Below are 26506 nucleotides of genomic sequence, written 5' to 3' on the forward strand. Positions count from 1 at the left end.
AGGCAGATGAGCCTCAGAAACGCGTAGGAATGATCTAAATAAAGAGAATATTTTGACTTATACATGCTCGTGGTTTTTAGCGCGGCAATAAACCCGTTTTCTCCAGTCCTTCATATTCAAAATCTGATTATTTTAGACACATCGCACTTTAAATTTGTTTCACAATTAATTTTATTTGATATTACATATGCAAATATAAATTGTTATGCTAATTTAATGTTCCATTAATTAGTTTCAGTGGTGACTCCACTTCTGCAGAGTCAGGGAAAGCAAAGTGTACATGACTTACCGTTGCATTAACCTGAAGTTGGTACGCCACGGTGGTTTCATAGTCCAGCGGACTGATGACGGTCACAATGCCCCGGGACCTGTCAATAGCAAAGACACTGGAGGGAGGCTGAATCGAGTATAAGACGCTTCCACCTGTTCCCTGATCAGGATCTGTAGCATTCACAATATAAATTGGAGTTCCCACTGGTGTGTTCTGTAAGAGAGGAAACACATACAGTGTGAAATTAACAGATGGAAATTAACTAATCCACTCAAACGGTTCAAGACAAATAAACTGACCCTGCAACTGTGTAATGTTATCTGAAATGTTTTATTACTCCATTGGCAGCAAATCACCTCATTTTATTCTTAGTTTATCCTCAGCGCTCTAAATAAGCACTGTTGCCTGGGATACTGTTCCTGACTGTGTTACAGGGAATACGTTATTACAAAAATTTATATACCTATTTACCTAAGAAAATCACTGTAATTAGCGTCATTCCAAGTTTCACATTGGTGCCTGCTTGGCAATAATTAAACTACGACTGCTGTTTTTTACCCCTTAATAAAGCAATTATGCTCTGAAGCATTATTATTGGGAATCTATTAAATGCCATCAAAGACTATAAGGAAAAGCAAACATCAACTTTTATCCAACAAATGTCCAAATGGAGATGGGAACTAATACATTTTATGTAGCCTTAAACATTAAATGATCCAAATCCATAGGATAGAGAATAACTGATTGATTGATTGATTGATTGATGGATGTCCAAATGTTGAGACCCATCCTGTAAACCTGAGATCGGGGCTCTGAATCCTGAAAATCAGGTTCCTCAAAGCCCTGTCTGGAATGGAGTGTAGGTGCTTATCAGGGGTGGATTTATCATGGGTTCAAGAGTAAAGGGGTCCCATTTCCCCCCTCCAAAACAGGTGTAATTGTGCATTATGGTGACTTATTTGTCTACAAAGGGTATTTATACTGTTCTTGGACAAGTGCCCTTTTCTGTCTGTGTCCACCAGCGGTGCACATGTTCAACCCCCACTGTTTCTACTTTCTATGAGACAGCCAAAAATGCTAAGCCGAGTCCGGTCTCTTTGTTCCAGGGCCACAATATCAGGATCATGGGAGGTTGAAATGGTTGGAGCTCAAGCAATCAGTAAGTTATTCCCTCTCCTACACATAATTACTAAATATTTTTCCAATAACTGTTTAACACTAGAAGTCCCAGAAATTTCGAGCTCCCCCCTGAAGTCCCAAAAGAGGGTCAAATGAACTGAATAGAACTGAATAGAACTAACTAGAAACTAAATGGCTAAACTCAATGGAAAACAACAACCTCCTGTGGTGCGACAGTAATGGCCTTAATTACAGAACAAAAGACGGTGATTATAGGATGTTAGCTAAAATCCTTCAGGTCATTCGACCAGTCTCTGGGTTCCAAAGGTAGAAATGTTAAATGACCCCTCTCTGGGACTTCTTGTGTTAAAGCAGAACTTACAAAGGATAGATATGGTAGGTAGACAGACAGAAGGACAGACAGATAACTATCTATTTTCTTATGTCACAGAAGACATGGGAGGCAATTAGTGTGTTCAGCAAATAATAATGTAATGTGCATGTTATCATAACCCCTTCACGACATATGACGTATATTTATGTCAAAGATCATGTCCCTTGCTTTGATGCAGGTTGTCACACCAAGCCCGTATCTTTTCTGGCACATGACAGTTGATTTAATTTTAATCAGCCATCACATGCCTCTAACAGCCGCAAATGAATCAGAGATCCACTCGCGGCTGTTAACCAGGTAAATCCCACTGTAAATGTCTGACAGCAGGATTTAACATGCGGCGGCAGGGAACCCATCATTACTCGTTCCCTTTGGCTCTCCAGTGGCATTATCATGTGGCACCGATGGGTTTTCATGACAGTTAGAGGTCAGCTGATAACCCTGTGTCTGTCAAGTTGATCTTCTTGTGAATGCTAGCTGCAAGCTGGCATTCATAGGAGGGGCACTGGTCTATACAGGACAAGTGATCAGATGATTGCAGCTTCAAGTACAATAAAAAGTGAAAAAGGTTTTTAAAAATCTGGAAAAAAACAAACAAAATACAAATCGTTTAAATCACAACTCTTTTGCCCCATTGAAAATAAAAGAATAAAAAAATACACATATTTGGTATCGCCAAGTTCAGAAATGTCTGATTGATCAAAATATAAAATAAATTAATTTGATTGGTAAACGGCATAATGAAAAAAAAATTACGTTTTCTTGGCTGCTGCAGCATTGCAAATGAACTATCAACTGAAAAATGGTATCAGTAAAAATGTCAGCTTAGGGCGCAAAAAATAAGCCATCACATGGCCCCAGATCCTGAAAAATGACAACGTTACGGGTCTCAGAAAACAGCAATTTTTTTGTACAAATTTCAGATTTCTTTTTTCACCACTTAAAAAACTCCAAAACTTTACATGTCTGGTATCTACAAACTCATCCTGACCTGGGGAATCATATTTCCAAGCCACTTTTACCATAACTTGAACATGGTAAGGCTAGTTTCACACTTGCGCTATTTTGACACAAACGGAATCCGCCAGTAATGTAGTACAGTTCATTTATTTACAGTGGAAGCGCGTTAATATGCCGCGTGTGTGTGTCATGCAGTACCCGCTTGTGTCCACATGGTGTCACGCTTCCACTGTAAATAAATGAACTGTACTACATTACTGATGGATTCCGTTTGCGTCAAAATAGCGCAAGTGTGAGTGGGGCCCAACAAAAAAAAAAATATTGTGAAATTGAACATTTTTTGCTATTTGCCCACAATTTGTTTTCCCGGTTTCCAGTACACTTTGCAGCAGAATGAATGCTTCAAAAGTACAACTTGTTTCACAAAAAACAAGCCCTCCTTTGGCTATATTGATGTGAAAACTAAAAAGTTATGGCTCCTAGAAGAATGGGAGGAAAAAACGAAAGCGCAAAAATGGAAAATGGCCACGACAAGAAAGGGTGAAATGGGAATTATTTATTTAATTTATTTGATAACAATTCTTTGAGAAACCCTTTAAAATATACCAAGCCCAATAATCTATAAAGAGCTTGAATAGAGAGATTAGGTAACAAAGTTAATTTTTAGTTCTATTTGTATCATAGATTTTTATAAACCTGCCATCTTAGGAGAACTTTATTAAAATGAAGTTGTTCTGTGAATAGCAGTATGCCATTACATCAGCGATTCCTCCAGAAACAGTGGGAATGATCACTATTAAATTGTCAATGTCGAGTGCAACTGCAGGAAAGAATGAGGAGCCTGAATGGAAGTGCAAATATAGTGAATGGAAGGGGACAATATGAATACTGATTTTCAGGGGTGCTACATGTAGCTATAAAGAACTTTTTTTTCTAGTCGGAGTAATTAAAACACAAAAACGAGATCTCAGCATGATATGAGCTCTGCATTGACCAAACAAAATGGCCCAGCAGCCAATTTTCATATCACATTGACAACTGTATTTGGATCCAGGTTTGAAAAGTTAATCATTCCAGAGAATGGAACTAAATATATAATAGTACGCCAATGTAAAATGTAAAAGAAACGCTACAAAAATAAAAGAAATGTTATATAAGGGTTTTCAGTTGAATAATACATAGCATTGTGTTTTCTGCAATGTGAAGCAACAAAGCTGCTAATTACGATGATTTAATAAATCATAAGTTAGAAAACCGAATACTTTTGAAAGATTGGAACAATAATATTACACTCCCACACAAATACTCATATAGGTGAATTAAAGGATTAGTATCTAGTAATTTACAGCACATAATCAATAGGGAACACCCAGGGGAGCACATAAACCTCATTAGGCAATGCTAGCATTCACAGTGCTAATATTCGGATATTCTGTGTGTTTGTGTTCTCATTCTAAAGTTAATTTATTTATTCTCTCCCATTAGAGAAGAAAACAAATATCAGTCGTTCTTTATGTACTGTGGGATATTACATTACACATGACTAGTCATGTGTATCCATTTTTATCTATTTCACCAAGACGCTGTAATGGGGGAATCCCGTCAATGTCATACATACATGTGAGAATGACACACGTCAGTGATTTTTAGAGAAAGTTTGCTGCCATTGCAAATCTGAGCAAGGACACATAATATGAATGCATCCTGGTCCATGTAGCCTTAAGGCTGGGTTCGCATGAATATTATGCATTCTGTTCGGCATTGGGAATTCATGCCAGGGATAAATCCATTACATTATTTACACTATAGGCGCCAAATGGACCACTTTGACTTTTAATAGGGCCCATCACATTTCCATCATGATTCTGTCATTTTCTGAAAAAAAAAAAGTACCAGGCAGCACTAATTCTTCTTGCAAAAAAACATAATCTGTGAAGGCTAAAACATAGATGTGTCAAATGAAAAGACAGGACCTGTTGAAGCGCGGTTTCATACGTGTGAAACGGTCGTCGTCCAAGCGATCCCCGCTCTCCCTTCCCACACTGTCTGTTATGGTTTTATGGATTGAAAAAATATAAGACTTGTTGGAGATTTATGGTGAGTGCCGCACATTTTATATCTTTTCATTTGAGATTGTCTTAAGTATTCTGACTTCTTGTGCTGAGCAACGCTGGCATATCCACCACAAGTGCCTCGATTGGCGCTACAAGTGGAGCTTGGAATGATGCACGGTCAGTAGTGCTGAACTATTCTGCTTCTTTTGAATTAAAACATAGATGTGGTTGGGGTCTCATTAACGTGAAAATGACTAAGTTTATTAGATACAGTATGGGTTGGACAAGGTTGTCCAATCTTTGTGGTGTGTGGAGCCATTTTTGGTGCTTCAAGAAATGTTCATGCCTATGCTTTACAGATGAAAAGAGGCTTTTATAAAGTATATGAACGCTTTGTCCTCTCTTCAATCCACTTTATAGAAGGATATAAGATGAACTGCTCTTCATAAGATCTATAAAATTTATGACTTCCACACCGTTTATGAATGGTAAACAGGACTATGAAAATATCTGTTGGCAGTGCTAGATCAGTGACCAAGAAATCAGATAACATATACCAATAGATTCACAATTCAAGGGCAAGGAGGCTGTTAATATTTTGGGGGGCTTTATATCCAGTGCTATCTTTTTCAGCAGTTACTTAAAGGGGTTTTTCCATAAATAACTTTAATATTAAAGTTCATTTTAATCATTAGATCTTAGAATAATAAGTTCCACAGTTGAATGTGTTTAAAAAAAGTTCTTATAAGGCCTTGTGCGCACTGGGAAATGGAATTTTCTTGAGAAAATTCCGCATGCTCTCAAAGATTACCGCACCCGCGGTAAAAAACCGCGACAAACCGCACCCGAAAACCGCATGCGGTTTGCCGCGGTTTGCTGCGGTTTCACCGCGGTATTGTTCACGGTATTGCCGCGGTTTTGCCGCGTGTGGGTTGGGATGTGCTTTATTGCATTCAATGCAATAAAGCACATTGAAAAAAAAAAAGTCATTTAATTCTGAGATAGTAGATAGATAGACAGAAGAATAGATAGAGGGATAGATAGATAGACAGACAGATAGAGGGATAGATAGATAGATAGATAGATAGATAGATAGAGGACAGATCGCTATATTTCCCACGGTCGGCAGTGAGTTCACATTACCGGCCATGGGAAATGACCGGTAATTACCTCTGCTGTCTGCTGCATTCATTCAGCGCTGTGTCTGTGACAGTCGCGGCTGGATGTAAGCAGCGCAGGACCTGTGGATTACGCCGGAGCTTTGGTGCGGGAGGGGTTAATAAAATGGTGAACGAGGCTTGTTTGTTTTATTTAAAATAAAGGATTTTTCGGTGTCTGTTTTATTCACTTTACTTACGGGTTGATCATGTCAGCTGTCACATAGACGCTGCCATGATCAAGCCTGGAGTTAATGGCGGTGATCCACCACCATTAACCCCTTGTATTACCCTGACCGCCACTGCTACACGGCGGCAGGAAGAGCCGGGGACACGCCAGTGCTGCCGCATAATGCATGCGACAGTCCCGGGGCAGCTGCGGCTGATATTCTCAGCTGCCGGAGGGGGAGTGAGGCGGGGGACATTAACCCTGCCCCTCTCCTTCCCCAGCCTGAGAATACCGGGCCGCCGCTGTGTGCTTACCTCGGCTGGAAGGTAAATATACAGCGGAGCCCACGTGCTTTGTTTTTTATATTTCCGTTTTCTTTCTATGTGTGTTCTATGTGTCTGTGTCTATGTGTTCTGTGTCTGTGATGTTTGTGTGTGTGTGATCTGTGTGTGTTTACTCTCTGCACGGCTTCCTCTTCCTGTAATGACATCACTTCCCTGCAAAACCGCAGACAGTTGATGTACATTACCGGAGGTAAACCGCAAAATACCGCAGGGAATAACGTAGGAAAACGCAGTGAACCGCACAGAATTTGCTTCCTGCGTTATTCCCTGTGGGATTTCACAATTAACATTGGAGTCAATGTAGTGAAATCCCGCAGCGACGTGCGGAAAAGAATTGACATGCAATTGTTTTTGCTGCGGGAATCCCGCAGCAAAACATGCAGCTGTCAAATTCCGCCCAGTGCACACAGGATTTTTTTTGCCCATAGGTTTTGCTGATGATTCACTGCAGAGATGTTATGAACATTTTCTGCAGCGAAACATGCAGCAAAACCGCAAAAAATCTGCGGCGAAATCCGGTAAGTGCGCACATAGCCTTAATGTTCCCCTGCTATGTACTGTGCAATTGCCATGTCTGACCGTACAGGGACATGGTCTGATCATACAACAGCTCCTGGGCTGGAGAAGACACAAAAGAGTATAAAGACATTACAGCACAGGATCATGTGATGATCATAGCTAATGATGACACATGATCCACACTCCTCTCACACCACCTTGCATACTAAATGACGGACGGACACCAGAGACTAAATATTATGGAAATAAATGGCTGTGTTGTTTATTAAGAGTTCATTTATAAAATAAATTAAACCATTTTTATTAAACCGTAAAAACCATAAAAATTCCATTATAACCAGTCTATACCAATCACCGTAAAATATCCAAAATCCACCCAAATGGCTGGGCAGTTCTTCCTCACTAATAAAACAACACGACAAGGAAAAAATACATAACATATTAGCAATAACAAAAACAATAGGGCGGGTGGGCGGGAGAAAAATTCCTCTTCATCGGCTGTGACTGACACACAGCTGACAAAACCACCCCTTATATAGGAAAAAGTCCTGCTCACAAACTTGAACCACCAATCCTAAAGATTCAAAAATTGGCGCACAGTGAAGCCATTGGTTACAAAGGCTCACTCGCGTTACCGGGCAGATAATGTATTAACCCCTTAACTCCTCTACTAAAAACCCCGATCTAAACTCATAGGTTCACAGTATAATCATGCAATCCCTGCGCTAAATTGCTAACAGGGATTGTTCATTCTTTTTGTGAGGTAAAATATTTCCCAGCCTGTTTAACCCCTTCACGACCATGGACGGAAAGATCCGTCCTTGTGCCCTGGGCCTTAACGACCAAGGACGGATCTTTCCGTCATGGCGGAATCGCGGCACCGGAGCCTCCGGTGACTGCAATATGTTAACATAAACCGCAGATTCGGGGAGGAGGGGACCTGTTCCTGACCTTAGGAGGGGTGGTGCCTCCTCCCCGGACCTAAGGAGGCTGTGATTGGCTGACGAACGCCGCTCAACCAATCACAGCCACTGTAATGTTCCAGCCATTTAAAATGACTGAAACTTTGAAATCCAGCCCTGGCCAGTGCAGCTGTAGCACTGGCCATTGGCTGGAGCTGGGTGACCTCACTGGATCACCCTCCCCCAGCTAAAGTAGCTCTGATTGGAGAGATCGGCCTTGTGACCGATTTCTCCAATCACAGTGGACCTGTTGCCGGTGACCGCCCCCATCAGCTTCACTTGTCGTCCCTGCAGCACGCCAGCACACGGAGCACAGTGAGTGTACACAGTGCAATGGCAGGGCGACAAGCTCCGGTCCCTTGCTGTTATGAGACCGGAGCATGGGACCCGGAAGTTGCCGCGCTGCCATTACACTGTATGAAACCGGCGAAAAGCGTCCCGATCCGCCGCCGCTGCCCTCCGCGATCTGCCACCTGTCTCCCCGATCTCCTGCCCGCACCCTCACCCCCACACCTCCCGATCCGCTGCCGCCCTCCATCTGCCACAATGCCACCGCTCCCCTCAATCTGCTGCCCGGCCCCTCACCCCTCGTGATCATTGCCCGGCCCCTCACCTCCGTGATGTGCTGCACGATCCCTGTCCTCCTCCATCTGTCATAGTGCCACCGCTCCCTCCAATCTGCTGCCCGGCCCCTCCCCCTCGTGATCGGTGCCCGCCCCCTCCCCTCCGTGATGTGCTGCACGATCCCTGTCCTCCTCCATCTGTCATAGTGCCACCGCTCCCTCCGATCTGCTGCCCGGCCCCTCCCCCTCGTGATCGGTACCCGCCCCCTCCCCTCCTTGAGGTGCTGCTTGCCCCCTCCCCTCCGTGATGTGCTGCTCGCCCCCTCCCCTACGTGATGTGCTGCATGCTCCCCCCACCTCTCACCCCCGTAGTCAGCTACCCGCCCCCTCCCCTGTCACCGCCGTGATGTGTGCTCCCACACCTGTCACCGCCGTGATGTGCGCTCCCTCCCCTGTCACCTCCGTGATGTGCGCTCCCTCCCCTGTAACCGCCGTGATGTGTGCTCCCTCCCCTGTCACCCCCGTGATCTGTGCTCCCTCCCCTGTCACCCCCGTGATCTGTGCTCCCTCCCCTGTCACCCCCGTGATCTGTGCTCCCTCCCCTGTCACCCCCGTGATCTGTGCTCCCTCCCCTGTCACCCCCGTGATCTATGCTCCTTCCCCTGTCACCCCCATGATCTGTGCTCCCTCCCCTGTCACTCCCGTGATCTGTGCTCCCTCCCCTGTCACCCCCGTGATCTGTGCTCCCTCCCCTGTCACCCCTGTGATCTGTGCTCCCTCACCTGTCACCCCCGTGATCTGTGCTCCCTCACCTGTCACCCCCGTGATGTGCGCTCCCTCACCTGTCACCCCCGTGATGTGCGCTCCCTCACCTGTCACCCCCGTGATGTGTGCTCCCTCCCCTGTCACCCCCGTGATGTGCGCTCCCTCCCCTGTTACCGCCGTGATGTGCGCTCCCTCCCCTGTCACCGCCGTGATGTGCGCTCCCTCCCCTGTCACCGCCGTGATGTGCGCTCCCTCCCCTGTCACCACCGTGATGTGCGCTCCCTCCCCTGTCACCGCCGTGATGTGCGCTCCCTCCCCTGTCACCCCCGTGATCTGTGCTCCCTCACCTGTCACCCTCGTGATCTGTGCTCCCTCACCTGTCACCCCCGTGATCTGTGCTCCCTCACCTGTCATCCCCGTGATGTGCGCTCCCTCACCTGTCACCCCCGTGATGTGCGCTCCCTCACCTGTCACCCCCGTGATCTGCTGTCCACTCTCCCTCCACCTCTCACCCCCGTGATCTGCGCTCTGCTCACCTGTCTCCCCCGTGATCTGCGCTCTCTCACCTCTCACCCCCGTGATCTGTGCTCCCTCACCTGTCACCCCGTGATCTGTGCTCCCTCACCTGTCACCCCCGTGATCTGTGCTCCCTCACCTGTCACCCCCGTGATCTGCTGTCCACTCTCCCTCCACCTCTCACCCCCGTGATCTGCGCTCTGCTCACCTGTCTCCCCCGTGATCTGCGCTCTCTCACCTCTCACCCCCGTGATCTGTGCTCCCTCACCTGTCACCCCCGTGATCTGTGCTCCCTCACCTGTCACCCCCGTGATCTGCTGTCCACTCTCCCTCACCTCTCACCCCCGTGATCTGTGCTCTGCTCACCTGTCTCCTCCGTGATCTGTGCTCTGCTCACCTGTCTCCTCCGTGATCTGCGCTGCGCTCCCTCCCCCACCTCTCACCCTCCCTGATCTGCTGCCTCCTTCATCTCCTGTGATCCAGCTGCCTAGATCCATCCTGTAGGGTAACTATCCCCAATCTCACCTCCCACTCCCCTTCCCACCCATCCCCCCCACCCGCCCCCTCCCCCATCCTCTGCCGCTCCTGCATCCACTGCGCCCTCTCCCATCCGCCCCCACCCTATCCCAGCCACCGTCTCACAATCACAGATGCTCCCTTTATATGCCGCTGCCCCCCCATCTGCCGCCCCCCCCCATCTGCCGCTGTTTTTTTTTTTCTATGCCATAGGGGTCTAGTTTCCAAAATGGGGTCACATGTGGGGGAGCTCCACTGTTTCGGCACCTCAGGGGGTCTCCAAACAGCATGGAATACGCTAATTATCCCAGACAATTTTGCGTTTGAAACGTCAAATGACGCTCCTTGCCTTCCGAGCCCTGCTGTGCACCCAAAAATTTGAGTTCCACCACATATGAGGTATCTGCGTACTCAGGAGAAATTGCACAATACATTTTATGGTGCAATTTTTCCTGATACCCTTGTGAAAAAAAAAGCTACCTGGTTGAAGTAACAATTTTGTGGTAAAAAAATTTTTTTTTATTTTCACGGCTCAACTCTATTAACTTTTGTGAAGCCCCCAGAGGCTCAAAGTGCTTAATAAACATCTAGATAAATTCCATGAGGGGTCTAGTTTCCAAAATGGGGTCACATGTGGGGGAGCTCCACTTTTTCGGCACCTCAGGGGGTCTCCAAACGCAACATGGAATACGCTAATTATCCCAGACAATTTTGCGTTTGAAACGTCAAATGACGCTCATTGCCTTCCGAGCCCTGCTGTGCGCCCAAACATTTTATTTCCACCACATATGAGGTGTCTGTGTACTCAAGAGAAATTGCACAATACATTTTATGGTGCAATTTTTCCTGATACCCTTGTGAAAAAAAAGCTACCTGGTTGAAGTAACAATTTTGTGGTAAAATATTTTTTTTTTATTTTCACAGCTCAACTCTATTAACTTTTGTGAAGCCCCCAGAGGCTCAAAGTGCTCAATAAACATCTAGATAAATTCCATGAGGGGTCTAGCTTCCAAAATGGGGTCACATGTGGGGGAGCTCCACTGTTTCGGCACCTCAGGGGCTCTCCAAACGCAACATGGTGCGGCTAACGATTCCAGCTAATTTTCTGTTCAAAAAAGTCAAATGGCGCTCCTTCCCTTCAGAGTCCTGCCGTGCGCCCAAACAGTGGTTTTTCGCCACATATGAGGTATCTGCGTGTTCAGTAGAAATTGCCCAACAAATTCTGGGGGTTCATTTAATCCTGCTACCCTTGTGAATATGCAATATTTGAGGCTAAATTAACATTTTTGTTGCAAAAAGTAAAATGTTCATTTTTTCCTTCCACATTGCTTTAGTTTTTTGAAGCACCTGAAGGGTTAATAACCTTCTTGAATGTGGTTTTGAGTAGCCTGAGGGGTGCCGTTTTTGGAATGGTGTCACTTTTGGGTGTTCTGTGTCATGTGGACCTTTCAAAATCGCTTCAAATGTGATGTGGTCCCTAAAAAAAGTGGCTTTGTAAATTTTGTTGTAAAAATGAGAAATTGCTCATAAATTTTGAACCCCTATAACTTCCTTAATTTTTTTTTCCCAAAATTGTTCTGATGTAAAGTAGACATGTGGGAAATGTTATTTATTAATTATTTTGTGTCATATGTCTCGTTGGTTTTAGAGCATAAAAATTCAAAGTTTGAAAATTACAAAATTTTCAAAATTTTCGCGAAATTTCCGTTTTTTTCACAAAGAAATGCAAAAAATATCAGCCTAAATTTACCACTAACATGAAGCCCAATATGTCACGAAAAAACAACCTTAGAATCACCGGGATCCGCTGAAGCGTTCCAGAGTTATAACCTCATAAAGTGACACTGGTCAGAATTGCAAAAAATGGCCTGGTCTTTAGGATCAAAATAGGCTTGGGGCTGAAAGGGTTAAAAAAAAAAAAAACGTTTTACCTCAAAGATAGAATTATTTCCAATCTCATGCAGTAATGTCTGCATACTTTTTTACTTGCTCCTTGGCACAGGAGCTGTGGTATGATCAGACCATGTCCCTGTAAGCTCAGCCATTACACAGGACATAGCAAGGGCACATTAATAAGATTATCTCAGCACAGGAACATTTTGTTAAATGTAACTAACCACCAGGTTTTTGCCCTATAAACTAGAGGCAGTGCCATAATGATGCGAGAATGATGATTAAAATGATACCTTTAGTTGAGAAATCTGAGGCTTTATTGCAGAGCAATCTATGTCCAAACTTTCCAAAATTACGTAAATTTTGCAGTGGCTTGAGCATCAAGGTTGAACATTGCGGGTCAGGTCCTGTGTGATAATTCCTCCTCCTGCTTTGCCTTTTTTTTTAATTTAAATTTTGCGCCACTGCCCCATTACTGCTGTTGGTGGTACATTTCCATTGCTATTGTGACGTTGTCTTCATAAAGTGGTGCAGCAATACATATGTGCTACCAACTGCAGTAATTTTGGCAGCGGTGTGAAATTTGAATAAAGAAAGGGATGCAAGGCAGGGGGAGGAATGATTACACTGGACCTGACTAAAGATGACCAAGGTTCGGTATTTGGTTTTTGTCCGAACACTGACTTTTTTTGTTAAAAACAAAAAACAGAGTTTGGGTTCGGAGTTCAGGTGGTTTGAACTTCACTCGCGTAAGCATTGCTGTGCTCAGCTACACTCGGTCCTCTGCTGAGTGTGAGCCACTTGCAGTGTTTGAACAGCTCTTGATGGGGGTAACTAAAGCATGATCGGATGTAGCGTGCAACAAAAAAAAAATGTTAAACCCTCGCCCACCCACCCCCAGAAGTGATCTGCTTATGGCTGGCTGCATGTGAGTGGAGACTCGCACTGATAATCAGTGACTTTATAGTTCGGGCCGAAACCGTGGAGGTACAAATTATGACATTTTGGAAAGTTTGCTCAAAGATTGCTCTGCAAAAAAGCATTTCTCAATTTAAGGGTGCTTTACACGCTGCGACATCGCTAGCAATTGCTAGCGATGTTGAGCGCGATAGCACCCACCCCCGTCTTTTGTGCGACATGTGTTGATCGTTGCTGTGCAAACATTATCATTACAGCAGCGTCACACGCACATACCTTGTCAGCGACGTCACTGTGACTGCCGAACAATCCCTCCTTTAAGTGGGAGGTGCGTTCAGCGTCATAGCGACGTCACTGCGGCGTCACTAAGCGGCCGGCCAATAGAAGCAAAGGGGCGGAGATGAGTGGGACGTAACATCCCGCCCACCTTCTTCCTTCTGCATTGCCGGTGGACGCAGGTAAGAAGATGTTTGTCGCTCCTGCGGTGTCACACATAGCGATGTGTGATGCCACAGGAACAACGAGGCAACGATTTTTGGTGTTTGGACGACCTTTCCAAAACCAACGATTTTTGTCTCTTTTGCGATCATTGAAGGTCGCTCGTACGTGTTACACGCTGCGATGTCTCTAACAACGCCGGATGTGCTTCACAAACACCGTGACCCCATCGATAAATCGCTAGCGATATGGCAGCGTGTAAAGCACCCTTTAAGGTATAATTTTAATTAGCATCCTAGTGCCATTATGGCACTGCCTTTAGTTTAAAGGGCAAAAATCTGGTAGTTGGTTCCCTTGAAACACATGCAATTATAGAACTTATTATTATTATTATTATTATTATTATTATTATTGTTAAAATTAATTTTAAAATTAACTTTGTTCATGGGAAAACCCCTTTAAGCCAAAAAGTAATCCATGATAATTCAATAGATACTTGTTACACATATTACAGACTGCGGCACATAGCCCAGTGGATTGTAAACTTAAAGATAAGAGCAAAATACAAAAAAAATACTTGATGTTTTACAGTTAGTATTGATTGCAGGAACTAAGTGCTCTTGAACCCCAGAGGATTGCTTTTCACCTGGGAAAGACATCGATGGAGACATCACTTTCTAGGTAACTGCAGCGTTACTCAAATCAGAAACTCTGCGGTCCTAATAAGACATTGATTCTTTACACTTGGGGGTTCATCAGGCTGACTCTAAGAAGAGTGGCATTGGCAGTACTTGGTGACTGGTGAGCACTACATTATGAAATGGTAATACGGATGCACTTATTTTATGAAAGCCTTATAGTAGCATACATTGATTTTATTGTACTGTATTAAAAAAAACTCTCTTCTATTTGAGAATGTCCACTGGAACTTCTAAGTGAAATAGACACGTTTCAGGTCAATGATTGGGACATACTTTACTTAGCATATGTTAGTAATTCCTGCTTTAATCTCTAATCACATTATCAATATAAGATTCACAAAACATATACAGGTAATAAAGGTCAGGAGCCATCACAGTCGAGGTAGGCACCTCCAAACATCATCTCTGGTGGGATGCTTTGAAAAGCAACAAAACAAACCATGAGTGGCAGGAGAAACTAAACAAGAACACCAAGAAAATAAATAATACAAAATTATTTAAAACTAATTTAAAATATATATATATAACATTTGTCAAAGAATAGAGGGCAAAGAGGAGGAGGATATATATACCCAAGGTGGAGAGAATCCAAAAAGGAAAGTATAAGCAGTAGAGCCATAAAGTGTTAATGCAGAAAGTTCAAGCAATAGAATAGATAGCCCATTTGGTGGATATCCTCATGGGCAAGTAGTGCACTATGGACTTCATTGTCGGTAGTCTATAGGCATTTTTTAGCCCACAATGTACTAAATGATTTCACGTTGATGCTACATACAATAGAGGGCTATCTATTCTATTACTTGAACTTTCTGCATTAACACTTTATTTCTCAACTGATGGTACTTTCCTCTTTAGATTCTCTGACTAATGTTATATGTATTTTATATAATTTTAAATAAATGAATTATCTTTTATTTTCTTGCTGGTTTTGCTTGCTTGTTTACTTGCTCCTGCCACACATGGTTTTGCTCTACTCACATTATGTTTAAGATTCTTCTACAACCACCAAAATTAAAGCAAGTGGATTACACAGTTTTGCAGCGGAACTTGAAATTTCATCACATACAGTTTTTTCACAAACACTGACTCCATAGGGTTTCTCTTGCACTATACCTTGACCCCTTTGCTTGACCTTTGGTGGATGATTTTGGTGTCTATAGATTGGTTAGAAATTAATGGATGATGTACTGTAATTGGCTGCTGTGGGAAGAGAAGATTTTCTTTACCCAGCTTCCAAAGTGTGTGGTAGTGTCTATAGCATCCAATCATAGCATATCTTTAATTTTATTTTAGCAGTATAAGAACTGAAAGCTGTGCTATGATTGGCTATTATTGGTAGTAAAGACAGATTTTTTTTTTAGTTACAGTTCATAACAGATAGGATAGGACTCATCACTGGAGCCAAAAAAGTTGGCCAACGAGAACATCTTTGCATACTGGACTCAAGAATATAGTTGCGGAAAGTTTGATTGATCCCATTAAAGTTCTCCTGCCACCATACAACATTAAGCATGGACTGATAAAGCAGTTTGTGAAATCTCTACCAAAGGAAGGAGAGACTTTTAAATACCTGTGTACCAAGTTTCAGGGACTGTCTGAAGCAAAATTGAAGAAAGGCATTTTTGTGGGTCCGGATTTCAAGAAACTCATGAGGGATGATGTGTTTGAAACAAAAGTAAAAGCTGTTGAGAAAAGGCCTTAGGATTCTTTTAAAGAAGTTGTAAAAAAAATTCTAGGAAACAACAAGAATTCAAAATTTAAGTCCATCATGGAGAACATGCTGAAATGTTTCAAAACCTTCGGTTATCTGATGAATTTGAAGTTACATTTTTTGCACTTATATTTGGACTACTTTTCTGAAAACCTTGGTGCAGTTAGCGAAGAGCAAGGATACAGATGTCATAATCAGGATATTATGGAGGGTACAGTTTGGCCATTTTAACTTAGGGATGTGCTCACTTTTGTTACCAGCAGTTTAGACAATAATCGCTGTGTATTAATTTAAGCACTGCCTGATAGCGTTGACATGATGTGGCCTGGCATTTTCATTTTAAAAATGAACAGATGCATGAGTGACAGGCATAGGGCTAGTGCTCCCATATCCCTGTCACTACAGACAAAAGCCAACTTGGAGACCCTACTTGGAGTCTTCACATTTCCAAAAATTAAGGTCAGGTAACAGGAAAAGTGGCACCAATTGGCACACCCTACAAATAGGCCAACTAAGCAACATGGCTGCATGGTCCCGGCCCTGGAACAAGTCCTGAACCAGCATTGCTACTGTCACCAGGCACAAATAAAAGACAGGTGTAGGCCTCTTGCATACAGACCACTGAAACTGCAGTCAAAAGAGAATGTTGAAAAATCAACTTAGAGTGTTAAGATTTAAAAACCTTTCAGGCAGACAGTAGTACAGTAGCCTCAATTTACCCCTTTAAAAGAGCTGGGAGGTATGGTCCATGCAACACACAGGCTGTGGCCCGGCATTTGAATTTCAAAAATGATAAGCCGAGTGGCAGATGTAGGCCTGTTCCTCCCAGAAGCATGTCAATACTCACAAGACACAACTTTGAGAGCCATTTTGGAGTCGTGACATTACAAATCCTTTCAGGCAGACAGCAGTACAGTAGCATCAATTGCCCCTCTGGGAGGTACGGTCCATGCAACATACAGGCTGTGGAATGGCATTTTAATTTTAAACAGTGAGCATACAGCGACCGTGCCTTCTGCAGAAGTGCATCTAGGACATAATACTGCCCTAGAAATTGCTGTACAACCAGGTTGATTATTATTATTATTATTATTTATTTATAGCGCACCATTGATTCCATGGTGCTGTACATGAGAAGGGGGTTACATACAGAACACATATACAAGTTACAATAGACAGACTAGTACAGAGGCAAGAGGGCCCTGCCCTTGCAGGCTTACATTCTAAAGGATCCATGCAGTGCATATGTGATGTCGTCCAGGTGTAGTGTCACCCAGCCATAGTGCCACCACTAGGTTTGCACTGTAATTTCACATGGCTTTCCCTAGCTCCAGGTTCAGTGGTGACAGAAATTTATCAAACTCGGCCTGGATAGTGTTCCACAACTCTGCAGCTGTGTCACTGCGTTCTCTGATACATATTAATGTAAGCACTGTCTAATTGCATTGACTTACACACAGGAAGCTGCCTGGCATTTAAATTTTAAATCTCAACAAAAATGTTTAAAAACCTCTCAGACAGACAGCAGTACAGTAGCATCAATTGGCCTCCGCCCGATAGGGATTTAAAAGAGCAGAAAGGTACGATCCTGTTACATCACCGCCGGAGTCTGCTCCAGCAACTTCTGCTCCGATCGCCAGGCGACGCCGTGTTCCTGCCGTGGATGGTGCTTGTGATGGGAGAGGAGTCGATGCCAGCGGTAGGCGCAGGCTCCGATCATCCACTGGGCTGGGTTAGCTTGGGATCTGCAGTACCGCTGGCTGACTGTGGGTGGCATGTGTCTTCCAGCTGAAGTTGCCGGCATTCAGCTACAGCCAATGGGAAGACCCTTCTTATTCCCCCTTCTGTCACATGACCACTGCCAGAGATAGTTCTGATTTTCCTGGATCCTGTTACGTCCTATTCTGTTTGGTGATTCCTGTGTGTTGACTTCTGCGTGTTTTCTGACTACCCTCCTGCCTACTGTTTTTGTACCTCGCTGCCCGATCCGGATTTGACCTCTGCTACGTTTGCTGACTACGTCATTGCCTGCCGATTCTGTCCCTGTTCCGCAATTCCTGATTTTCCCCTGCCTGACTACTACTCTCATCGGACTGCAGCCTTCCACAGGTAGTGATCTCTAGTTTCCTGTGTAATTCCAAATCCCTGTAGAGGGGTTAAAGGGTTTCAGGGTTCTGGGGGTCCTGCTTGGTGAGTGGCTTCCCTCTAGCCTCCCCTTTACAGCCCATCTGAGTCTGTGGATCCAGGCAGGCATTACAGATCCATGCAACAAAAAGGCTGTGACCCAGCATTAGAATTTGAAAAACGAAGACATGCTACAGTGACTGGTATAGGCCTCTTGCTCCCAAAAGACTAGAACTACCCACAAGACACAACTTTGAGACCTATCTTGTAGTCTTGACATTTAAAAAACCTTTCAGGCAGACAGCAGTACAGTAGCTTCAATTTCCCCCTCCCCCATAGGGCTTTAAAAGAGCAGGAAGGTACGATCCATGCAACACAAAGGCTGTGGCTTTGCATTAAAATTTGAAAAACAAAGACATGCTACAGTGACCGGTGCAGGCCTCTTGCTCCCAGAAGATTGGCATTACCCACAAGACACAATTTTGACACATATCTAGTCTTCACATTTAAAAACCTTTCAGGCAGACAGCAGTACAGTAGCATCAATTGCCCTCCTCCCCTTAAGGCTTTAAAAGAGTAGGGAGGTACGGTTCATGCAATACATAGAACTATACAAAGAAAAAAAAGAAAATTATTAGCATACATCAGATATTGATGATAAATTACTTTTGAAATGAGCCGGCATTGGTATAGTTTTGGTATAACCTGTCCAGGTATAGCAAATTATCTTCAATACAAAATATCTGAATTACTCAAGGCTTCACTTACGATAAGAATATTCTACTTATTAAAGAGTATATTGTAGCTAACACTTTTCTTTCACAGTCAGCTCAACAGAGAAAGACAGGACTATTGTTAGAAGCTCATTTTTTCAGTTGAACCTTTGACAATAAATCTTTGACTATAAGCGTCACTGATTTATTTGCATGCGATAGGATAAAAATCATTTGCATCACTATTTTAGTACCTGCATATATTGATGTGAGCGGTATGTGGTTTGATAAATCAAATGCAAAACTTCGATCAAGATCTCATCATGTATGATCTTGATGTATGGCCTATATTATACCCTCAGTTGGTACACATAATAATGCGCACGCTTGCACACCTCTTCCTAGTTCTCTCACAGAATGAAAAAAACTAACACCATGAGAACTGTAATGTGAATGCTCAAGCTCAGTTCAATTCCCATTTTGTACTTTATTATACATGTTCCTTTTTGGAACTCCCCTTTATTACAACTATGTAATTAAAGTTGTTGCCTTTAATTCATAAATGGGTAAAAACGGTCAGCTAGAGAATTTACCTCTTTTTAAATTTTAAATATCCTCTCCACTCTCAAGAAAGGAGGGATTTTTCTTTTTAATTTTATAGTGTGTATCTGATTGCTAAGGTAAGGCTGAGGCCACATGGGGATTACTGCAAGTCCTTGCATGACATTCGGCTCATGCTCACCATGCAGCAGAAGCCGAGTGTCATGCGAGTGTCATGTGACGGTGGTCCGATCGTGTGATAAGACTACATTTGCAGAGGTGGAGAGTTGGCGCTGTGGAGGAGAGGCAGGTATTTATCTCTCTATCTCCTCTGTTGCCGGCTGATGCGAGAATCGCACTGCTCTCGCATTACACAGGTGTAACGCAAGAGCAATGCGATGTTTCTCTTACCCCATAGACTTGAATGGGTGCGAGTGGAACAAGATCGCATTCCACCTGCATCATGCTGTGACTGTTTTCTCGGTCCGATTAGGGCTGAGAAAACAATCACTCATAGGAGCTGCCCCATATTGGTTTGAGTGGAATGCAATTTTTTAACGCATTCCACTCGCTCCATATTACTCGCCGTGTGTACGGACCCTTAAAGGTCATCTTGCAGTCCAAGTCTGGATAGTCACCAATTGAAAGAGTTAGCAGCACAAGCAGGCTGTATGCTTCAGAGTTTGCCTGCATTACTTTGAATCTGGCCAAATAATTTGTTCTAGCTAGCTTCAGTCTCTCTGTGCTTCTCACATACTGTAAAGGCAAAGCTGCCTTTGCTAGAAGCCTGAGAGAATGCATAGTACAGACCAGCGAACTGTTAATTTTCTGGAGAGAATAATTTGTAGCAAAGAAGGAAGTTGGGGGCCAAAAGCAGTGCACAGCTGAAACTTCTGCTTGAGACATCCTTTTTAAGGGTCTATTCAGGCAGCCTTATTACCACACTAGTTGTATGGAGCAGAAACATGGTTCCACTTTGCCTGTGTCCATGAGCCTTCAACAGTACCTTCAAATGCCTCTGAAGAGACTGATGCCATATGAGGCACATCCCTGGCAGACACTGACCAAAAAGAGCTCCTATGCAAGGATAGCATACGAGCCCTTTGCTGTCCAGTAGCTCATCATAATACACAATTCCACCTGCTTTGGAGGTAGAAGCGAGCCTCCTCACCTCTTGGGCCTGCATAGGTTGCACCAATGAAATGTCCTCCCGAGGCATGTTATTTTGAATTCAGTAAGTCATACTTCTCAAAAAACCTCCCAGAACTTCAAAAAGTTGGCATAGCTCCCAAAAGTATGCTGATGCCTCCCTAGACTTAATAAAAAGCAGCCCCAATATGAAAATGCCAATTTAGAGATAACAAACATGGATGATGTGGAGGGACAAGGTCTGAAAAAATGTGTGTGTGTGTGTGTGTGTGTGTGTGTGTGTGTGTGTGTGTGTGTGTGTAGGGAGGAGGATGTTGGGGTAGATTAGCACCATAATATGTCAAGTCTACTGATAATACACTAATTCTCTCCAAAATTCTACTTTGCTTCAAGGAAAGAATACAAAGGCTGTATGCGCTCTATGCACTTGGGTCTGCTGTGCGCTTTCTCCCTGATATACAACAGTCAAGTAGCTTTGTTCCTCTTAGGCAGTACGTCTCAAGCTCTAAGGCATACCTTGGGAAGAAGAAGTGTTCAAATGTTGGCAGCACTCTCTGGCTGTTCCAATCTTTAGTTTAATAATATATCTGACTCATTTTCTTAGGATTCCCATTAGAAGATGAGTGAAATATTATGAATGTTAACAGAATGTGTTATCAAAGTCAATTCTTTTACATTACATGTAGTCCATGTTTTAAACATTTTTGGTAATTATATTTTTTTCTCTTTTCATACAATGATGCATATTACAAAATGTAAATCTTGCTACTTGTTTTAACCTGCCCACTGGCATGTTTCTAGACTCCTACTTCCTGTTCTTTCAGGAAATCAATATGTACATTAGCAGCAATAGATTAAATTAGATCCCATCTTATGTACAGAACTATCTATTGGGCATGTTCAATGGTCATTGTGATAGAACAGGGAGCTGGGTCAACTGTGACATCTATTATTGTGGTTGGTGGATCCTGTGTTATCAGCTATGTATAGAGGTGTTGAAGGCCACATTCACACTTTGGGTATTTGGTCAGTATTTTACATTGGTATTTGTAAGCCAAAATCATCAGTTGAACAATGAGAGGAAAAGTATAACAGAAACACGCACTCCACTTCTGCATTTGTCACACATTTCTGGTTCTGGCTTACAAATACTGAGGTAAAATACTGACCGAATACTGAATGTGTGAGCATAGTGTCATCATGATAATAAGACTTTTGAAAACTTTTCCTAAAAATAAGCAGGAAGTATAAGTCTAAAAATGCCCTAGTAGCCAATGTGAAAAGGTCAAGATTTATTTATTTTTTTTGTTGAAATAGAGATTTTGATTTAAAAAATAAAATTAAGCAAATAATAAAAATAAAATATTACAAAACAACAACAACCTCCTGTGCACTGCCTAAAAGCGGGGGTCAGCACCCTAAATGTCACTATAGCACCCACTCTCTTCGTGGACTTTCCCTGCCTGACCCTAGAGTCCCTGCCAGAAAAAGAGTGCAAGTGTCTAAAATAGTGACACAGTGATAAAATAATAAATTATTATGGCAGGTGGAAAGGTGAAGTAACCAGGAGATCTACTTATCTCTCCTGACATCTTGGACTATGCCTGATGCCTCGACGCGCTTCGCCCATACAAAGGGTTCCTCAGGAGGCCGGTATAAGGATGTCAATTGAATTGTATTGTCATCATAGATAGCAGCACAGATGGCTTAGGGGTACTTCTCACATAGCAAGATCGCTAGCGAGATCGCTGCTGAGTCACAGGTTTTGTGACGTACTAGTGAACTCATCAGCAATTTCTCTGTGTGTGACACTAAGCAGCGACCTGGCCCCTGCTGTGAAATCGCTGATCGCTACACACTGTTCTGGTTCATTTTTTTCTCGTTGGTCTCCTGCTGTGCAACCCGCATCGGCGTGCTTGGCTGCGGGAGACCAACGAGCACCAACTCTGCGTAAGCAGCGTACCCTGGTAACCAGGGTAAATATCGGGTAACTAAGTAAAGCACTTTGATTGGTTACCCGATATTTACCCTGGTTACCAGCGTACGCTGCTTACAGGTTGCCAGCGCTGTCTCCCTGCACACGTAGCCAGGGTAAATATTGGGTAACTGAGCAAAGCGCTTTGCTTAATAACCCAATGTATACCCTAGCTACGTATACAGGGAGCCCGCGCGGGCAACCTGTAAGTGGTGTACGCTGGTAACCAGGCTAAATATTGAGTAACCAAGCAAAGCACTTTGCTTAGTTACCTGATATTTACCCTGGTTACCAAGCGCAGCATCGTTACACGAGTCGCTGGTGGCTGGTCGCTGGTGAGATCTGACTTTTTGACAGCTCACTAGCGACCCTGTAGTGACATACCAGCAATCCTGACCAGGTCGTATCGTGGTCGGAATCGCTGGTATGTCATTTAGTGTGATGGGACCCTTACTGTATAATCGCCTTTTAGCACAATGGCTGATGCAGGAGAAGGTGCCTGATGTTGTTAGCGCACGGGTTAGCTACGCCGTGCATTTCATTTCATTTCTGAGGAACCCTTTGTATGGGGAAAAAGCGTTGAGGCATCAGGCATAGACCAAGATGTCAGGAGAGATAAGTATATAGCGGGCTTTTCACGCTGCGACATCGGTAGCAATGTTGCGAGCGATAGCACTCTCCCACGTCGGTGGCGCATCACGGGGTGATCACTGCCGTAGCGAACAATATCACTACAGCAGCATCACACGCAATTACCTCTTCACCGACGTCACTGTGGCCGCCGAACAATCTCTCCTTTAAGGGGGAGGTTCGTTCGGCGTCACAGCGGCGTCACTAAGCGGCCTCCCAATAGAAGCGGAGGGGCGGAGATGAGCGGACGGAACCTTCCTCATTGCTGGTGGTCGCAGGTACAGGGATGTTCCTCGTTCCTGTGGTGTCACACATAGCGATGTGTGCTGCCTCAGGAACGACAAACAACCTGCGTCTTGCAGCAGCAATTATAATTGGGATTAGAACGACATGTCAACGATCAACGATTAGGTGAGTAATTTTGATCGTTAATGGTCGTTCGTGCGTTTCACACGCAACAACGTCGCTAACGAGGCCAGATGTGCGTCACGAATTCCGTGACCCCAACGACATCTCATTAGCAATGTCGTTACATGTAAAGCCCACTTTACTCCTGGTCCCTTCACTTGTCCACCTGCCATATTGGTTTATTGTTTTATCACTGTGCCACAATTTTAGACACTTGCACTCCTTTCTGGCAGAGACTCTAGGGTCAGGCAGGGAAAGTCCACGGTTAGTGGGGGCGCCATAGTGACATTTAGGGTGCCGACCCCCGCTGTTAGGCAGTGCACAGGAGGGAGTACCATATCAGGGTCAGTAATCTCCTGTTCTGTGCACTTTAAGTTCAGTTTTCTCACTCCACGGTGTTGATTTTAATATTCAATTCCTAATAAAGTATTGTGTTTTTATAAGGGTAGATTTCTGCATATAATTTACTCACAATCTGGCCATTATCTTTATTTCATATTTTGTGTATTCAAAACAACAACAGCATCAAAAACATTTAAAATAAAAACCTTTATTAAAAGTAATTTTCCGATGAAACATTATACTGGGTTAAAAAAAACAAAAACAAATGAAAGATGAGTTAAGAGCTATATTTCACTCTGACTTGAAGTTTGATCTGTTTTTAATTAACTAAATTTGTATTATGTTTTTGACATCTACAAAAATGTACATATTGCAAAGCATAATCAGCCATTTATACCAAGACATAACAATCCCCCCCCCTCCTCCCGACCCCCATTTCTGATCGACAGCCTCACACGTACAGGAGCCCAGCTCCCCCACTCTCCTTTTAGCCATAGGCATCCTATAGATATTCATCTACCGCAATTACACCACTTTCTATCTTAGTAATATTCTATTTTTCAGTAGTGCACATGATGCCAGTCCTGGGAAATCTAGCCATTTATTCCATATTTTCTCAAACTGTACCATCCTGTCCCTCTTAAAATAGACATTTTTTTCCATATATGTGATAAAGTTTACTTTAGTGATATACTCTTTATGAGTCGGTACCTTCTCTTATAATCAGTGCAAGACAATTAGCCTTCTAGCTGCATATAGAAGTCTGGCAGCTGCTCTTTTATCCATTTCCTCTACTACTACCTCCTCCACATACCCCCAACACACCACACGAGATCTCTGGGACTTGGCGCCTCCATAACTGAATGAATCTTGTTTTTTTATCATTATCTAGAACCCTTGCAGGCACAGACATAGCCACAACATGTGTACCATCCCTGAGGCGCAAGCATCACCCAAGTATCAAAAAATGGATGTAGTTGAATATAGTGGTGAAGAAGGCAACCATTAAAATTTGGGACCAGCCTCTTTATCCACTTCCTCTTTAGAAAAACTAACCCACCATATGAAGTCACTGAATGGCCACTCAGTAATGTCCTATATGTGAAGCTCCATGTTTGAGGTTGAAACCAATTGGGAACCTTCTGCTTTTTACAACAGCTACCTTATTTAGACGGGCTTCTGAGATTTGAGCTGATTGCAGGAGCAGGGCATTATAGGAATGGTATTACAATAATGTAGAAGGATAACTGGAATAAATGTGAATCATGAATTATAGAGACCATGACTATTTTGATTACATCAATATTTGTGTGCATGGAGGAGGGGCAATAAAAGGGGCATTATACTGTGCAGAAGATTATCATACTGCGTGAAGAGACATCATATAGCCAAGAAAGTAATATTGTATTATGTGGAAAAACTAAGGGGCTTTACTAGGGACCACTATTTATGTTTGGCTGATGAAAATTGACTTGACAAGGTTAGGTGCGTGGTTTAGTGTAAAAAATGGCTGGCTCTGCACACTGTAATGTGTGCCTTTTGCCTATCAAAGTTGGGAGTTAGAGCAACAATGGCTCACTATTAGAAAAGAGTGAACCCAAATAGAAAAGTTCAATATTCGTACCAAACAAGGACTTTCCAAAAAAAAATCAGTGTTCGAGCTCAGAGTTCGGGTGCTTTACATATGCAAACAACTGGAGCGAGCATCACTGAGCTTGGATACGCTCTATACTCTGCCCAGTTGGGAGCAAATTGCAGTCTCTGGTCGGCCCACACTGGAGGTAATAACAGCATTATTGGATGTCTTCAGAATCGGACTGGCTACCGGAGGAACCGCCACTACTACCAGGCCTGGCTGCGGTTACCTGCACTGAACTCCAGAGCTCTCACCTGAGCTCTGGAGTGAAGCCTGGACTGATCTCATGGTTTGCAGGACTGAACTGCGAGCGCCGACTGATTCCCCCGCGATTGCGGTTCAGTTCATGACAGCAGAGGACAGGCCTGGCTGAACTCCGAAGCTCTCACCTGAGCTCCAGAGTTCAGCCCGGCCTGTCCGCAGCTGTGACATGAACCGCAATCGCTGGGGAATCAGTCAGTGCTCGCGGTTAAGTCCTGAAAACCCTGAGTTCAGTCCAGGCTGCACTCCGGAGCTCAGGTGAGATCTCCGGAGTTCAGCGCAGGTAACCGCAGCCAGGACTGGCCTGGTATTACTGGAGATTCCTCCGGTAGCCTCTCCGACACTGGATGTATTGTGTACAAAATTAAAATATGAAAAAATGAAAAAACCTTGCCTTCTCTCCCCAGAAGTGATCTGTTTATGGCTGTCTGTATGTGAGCAGAGACCCAAACTGCACAATCAGGGATTTCCAATGGGGTTTAAGTCAAGTCCAAGACCCAAATTGAACTTTAGCTAAAGGTCAACGAGTCTACTCTACTCACAATGTATTTCTATGTATTTTAAAGTATCCTGTCTAACAAATGCTCAAGCTCCTTACTAGCTCCTTCATGCTCGAGCTCTGCTTGTTTAGGTGGGTTGCAGTTAATAATCACAAGTCCATTACAAACTATTAAAGAAAATGTATTTCCATGCAGCAAGACTAAAATGTAAGTAAAAGTAAATTATCAAAGAATTTTAACCATGTTACATAACGAAAT

The 26506-nt window shown here is 43.5% G+C and overlaps 1 protein-coding gene across 3 annotated transcripts in view; it reads right to left on the minus strand.

Annotated features, from left to right (window-relative positions):
- The window catches only part of CDH23 (cadherin related 23), a 1872161-nt gene that overhangs the window by 1206677 nt on the left and 638978 nt on the right, over nucleotides 1–26506 (minus strand). For all 3 annotated transcript variants that reach the window (XM_075348968.1, XM_075348971.1, XM_075348969.1), the window contains exon 7: nucleotides 290–484. In XM_075348968.1, the coding sequence (XP_075205083.1) occupies nucleotides 290–484 (195 nt within the window). The remainder of the gene's footprint in view (nucleotides 1–289; nucleotides 485–26506) is intronic.

This window comes from Anomaloglossus baeobatrachus, chromosome 5, assembly GCF_048569485.1.
Source record: "Anomaloglossus baeobatrachus isolate aAnoBae1 chromosome 5, aAnoBae1.hap1, whole genome shotgun sequence".
Classification (NCBI taxonomy): Eukaryota; Metazoa; Chordata; class Amphibia; order Anura; family Aromobatidae; genus Anomaloglossus; species Anomaloglossus baeobatrachus.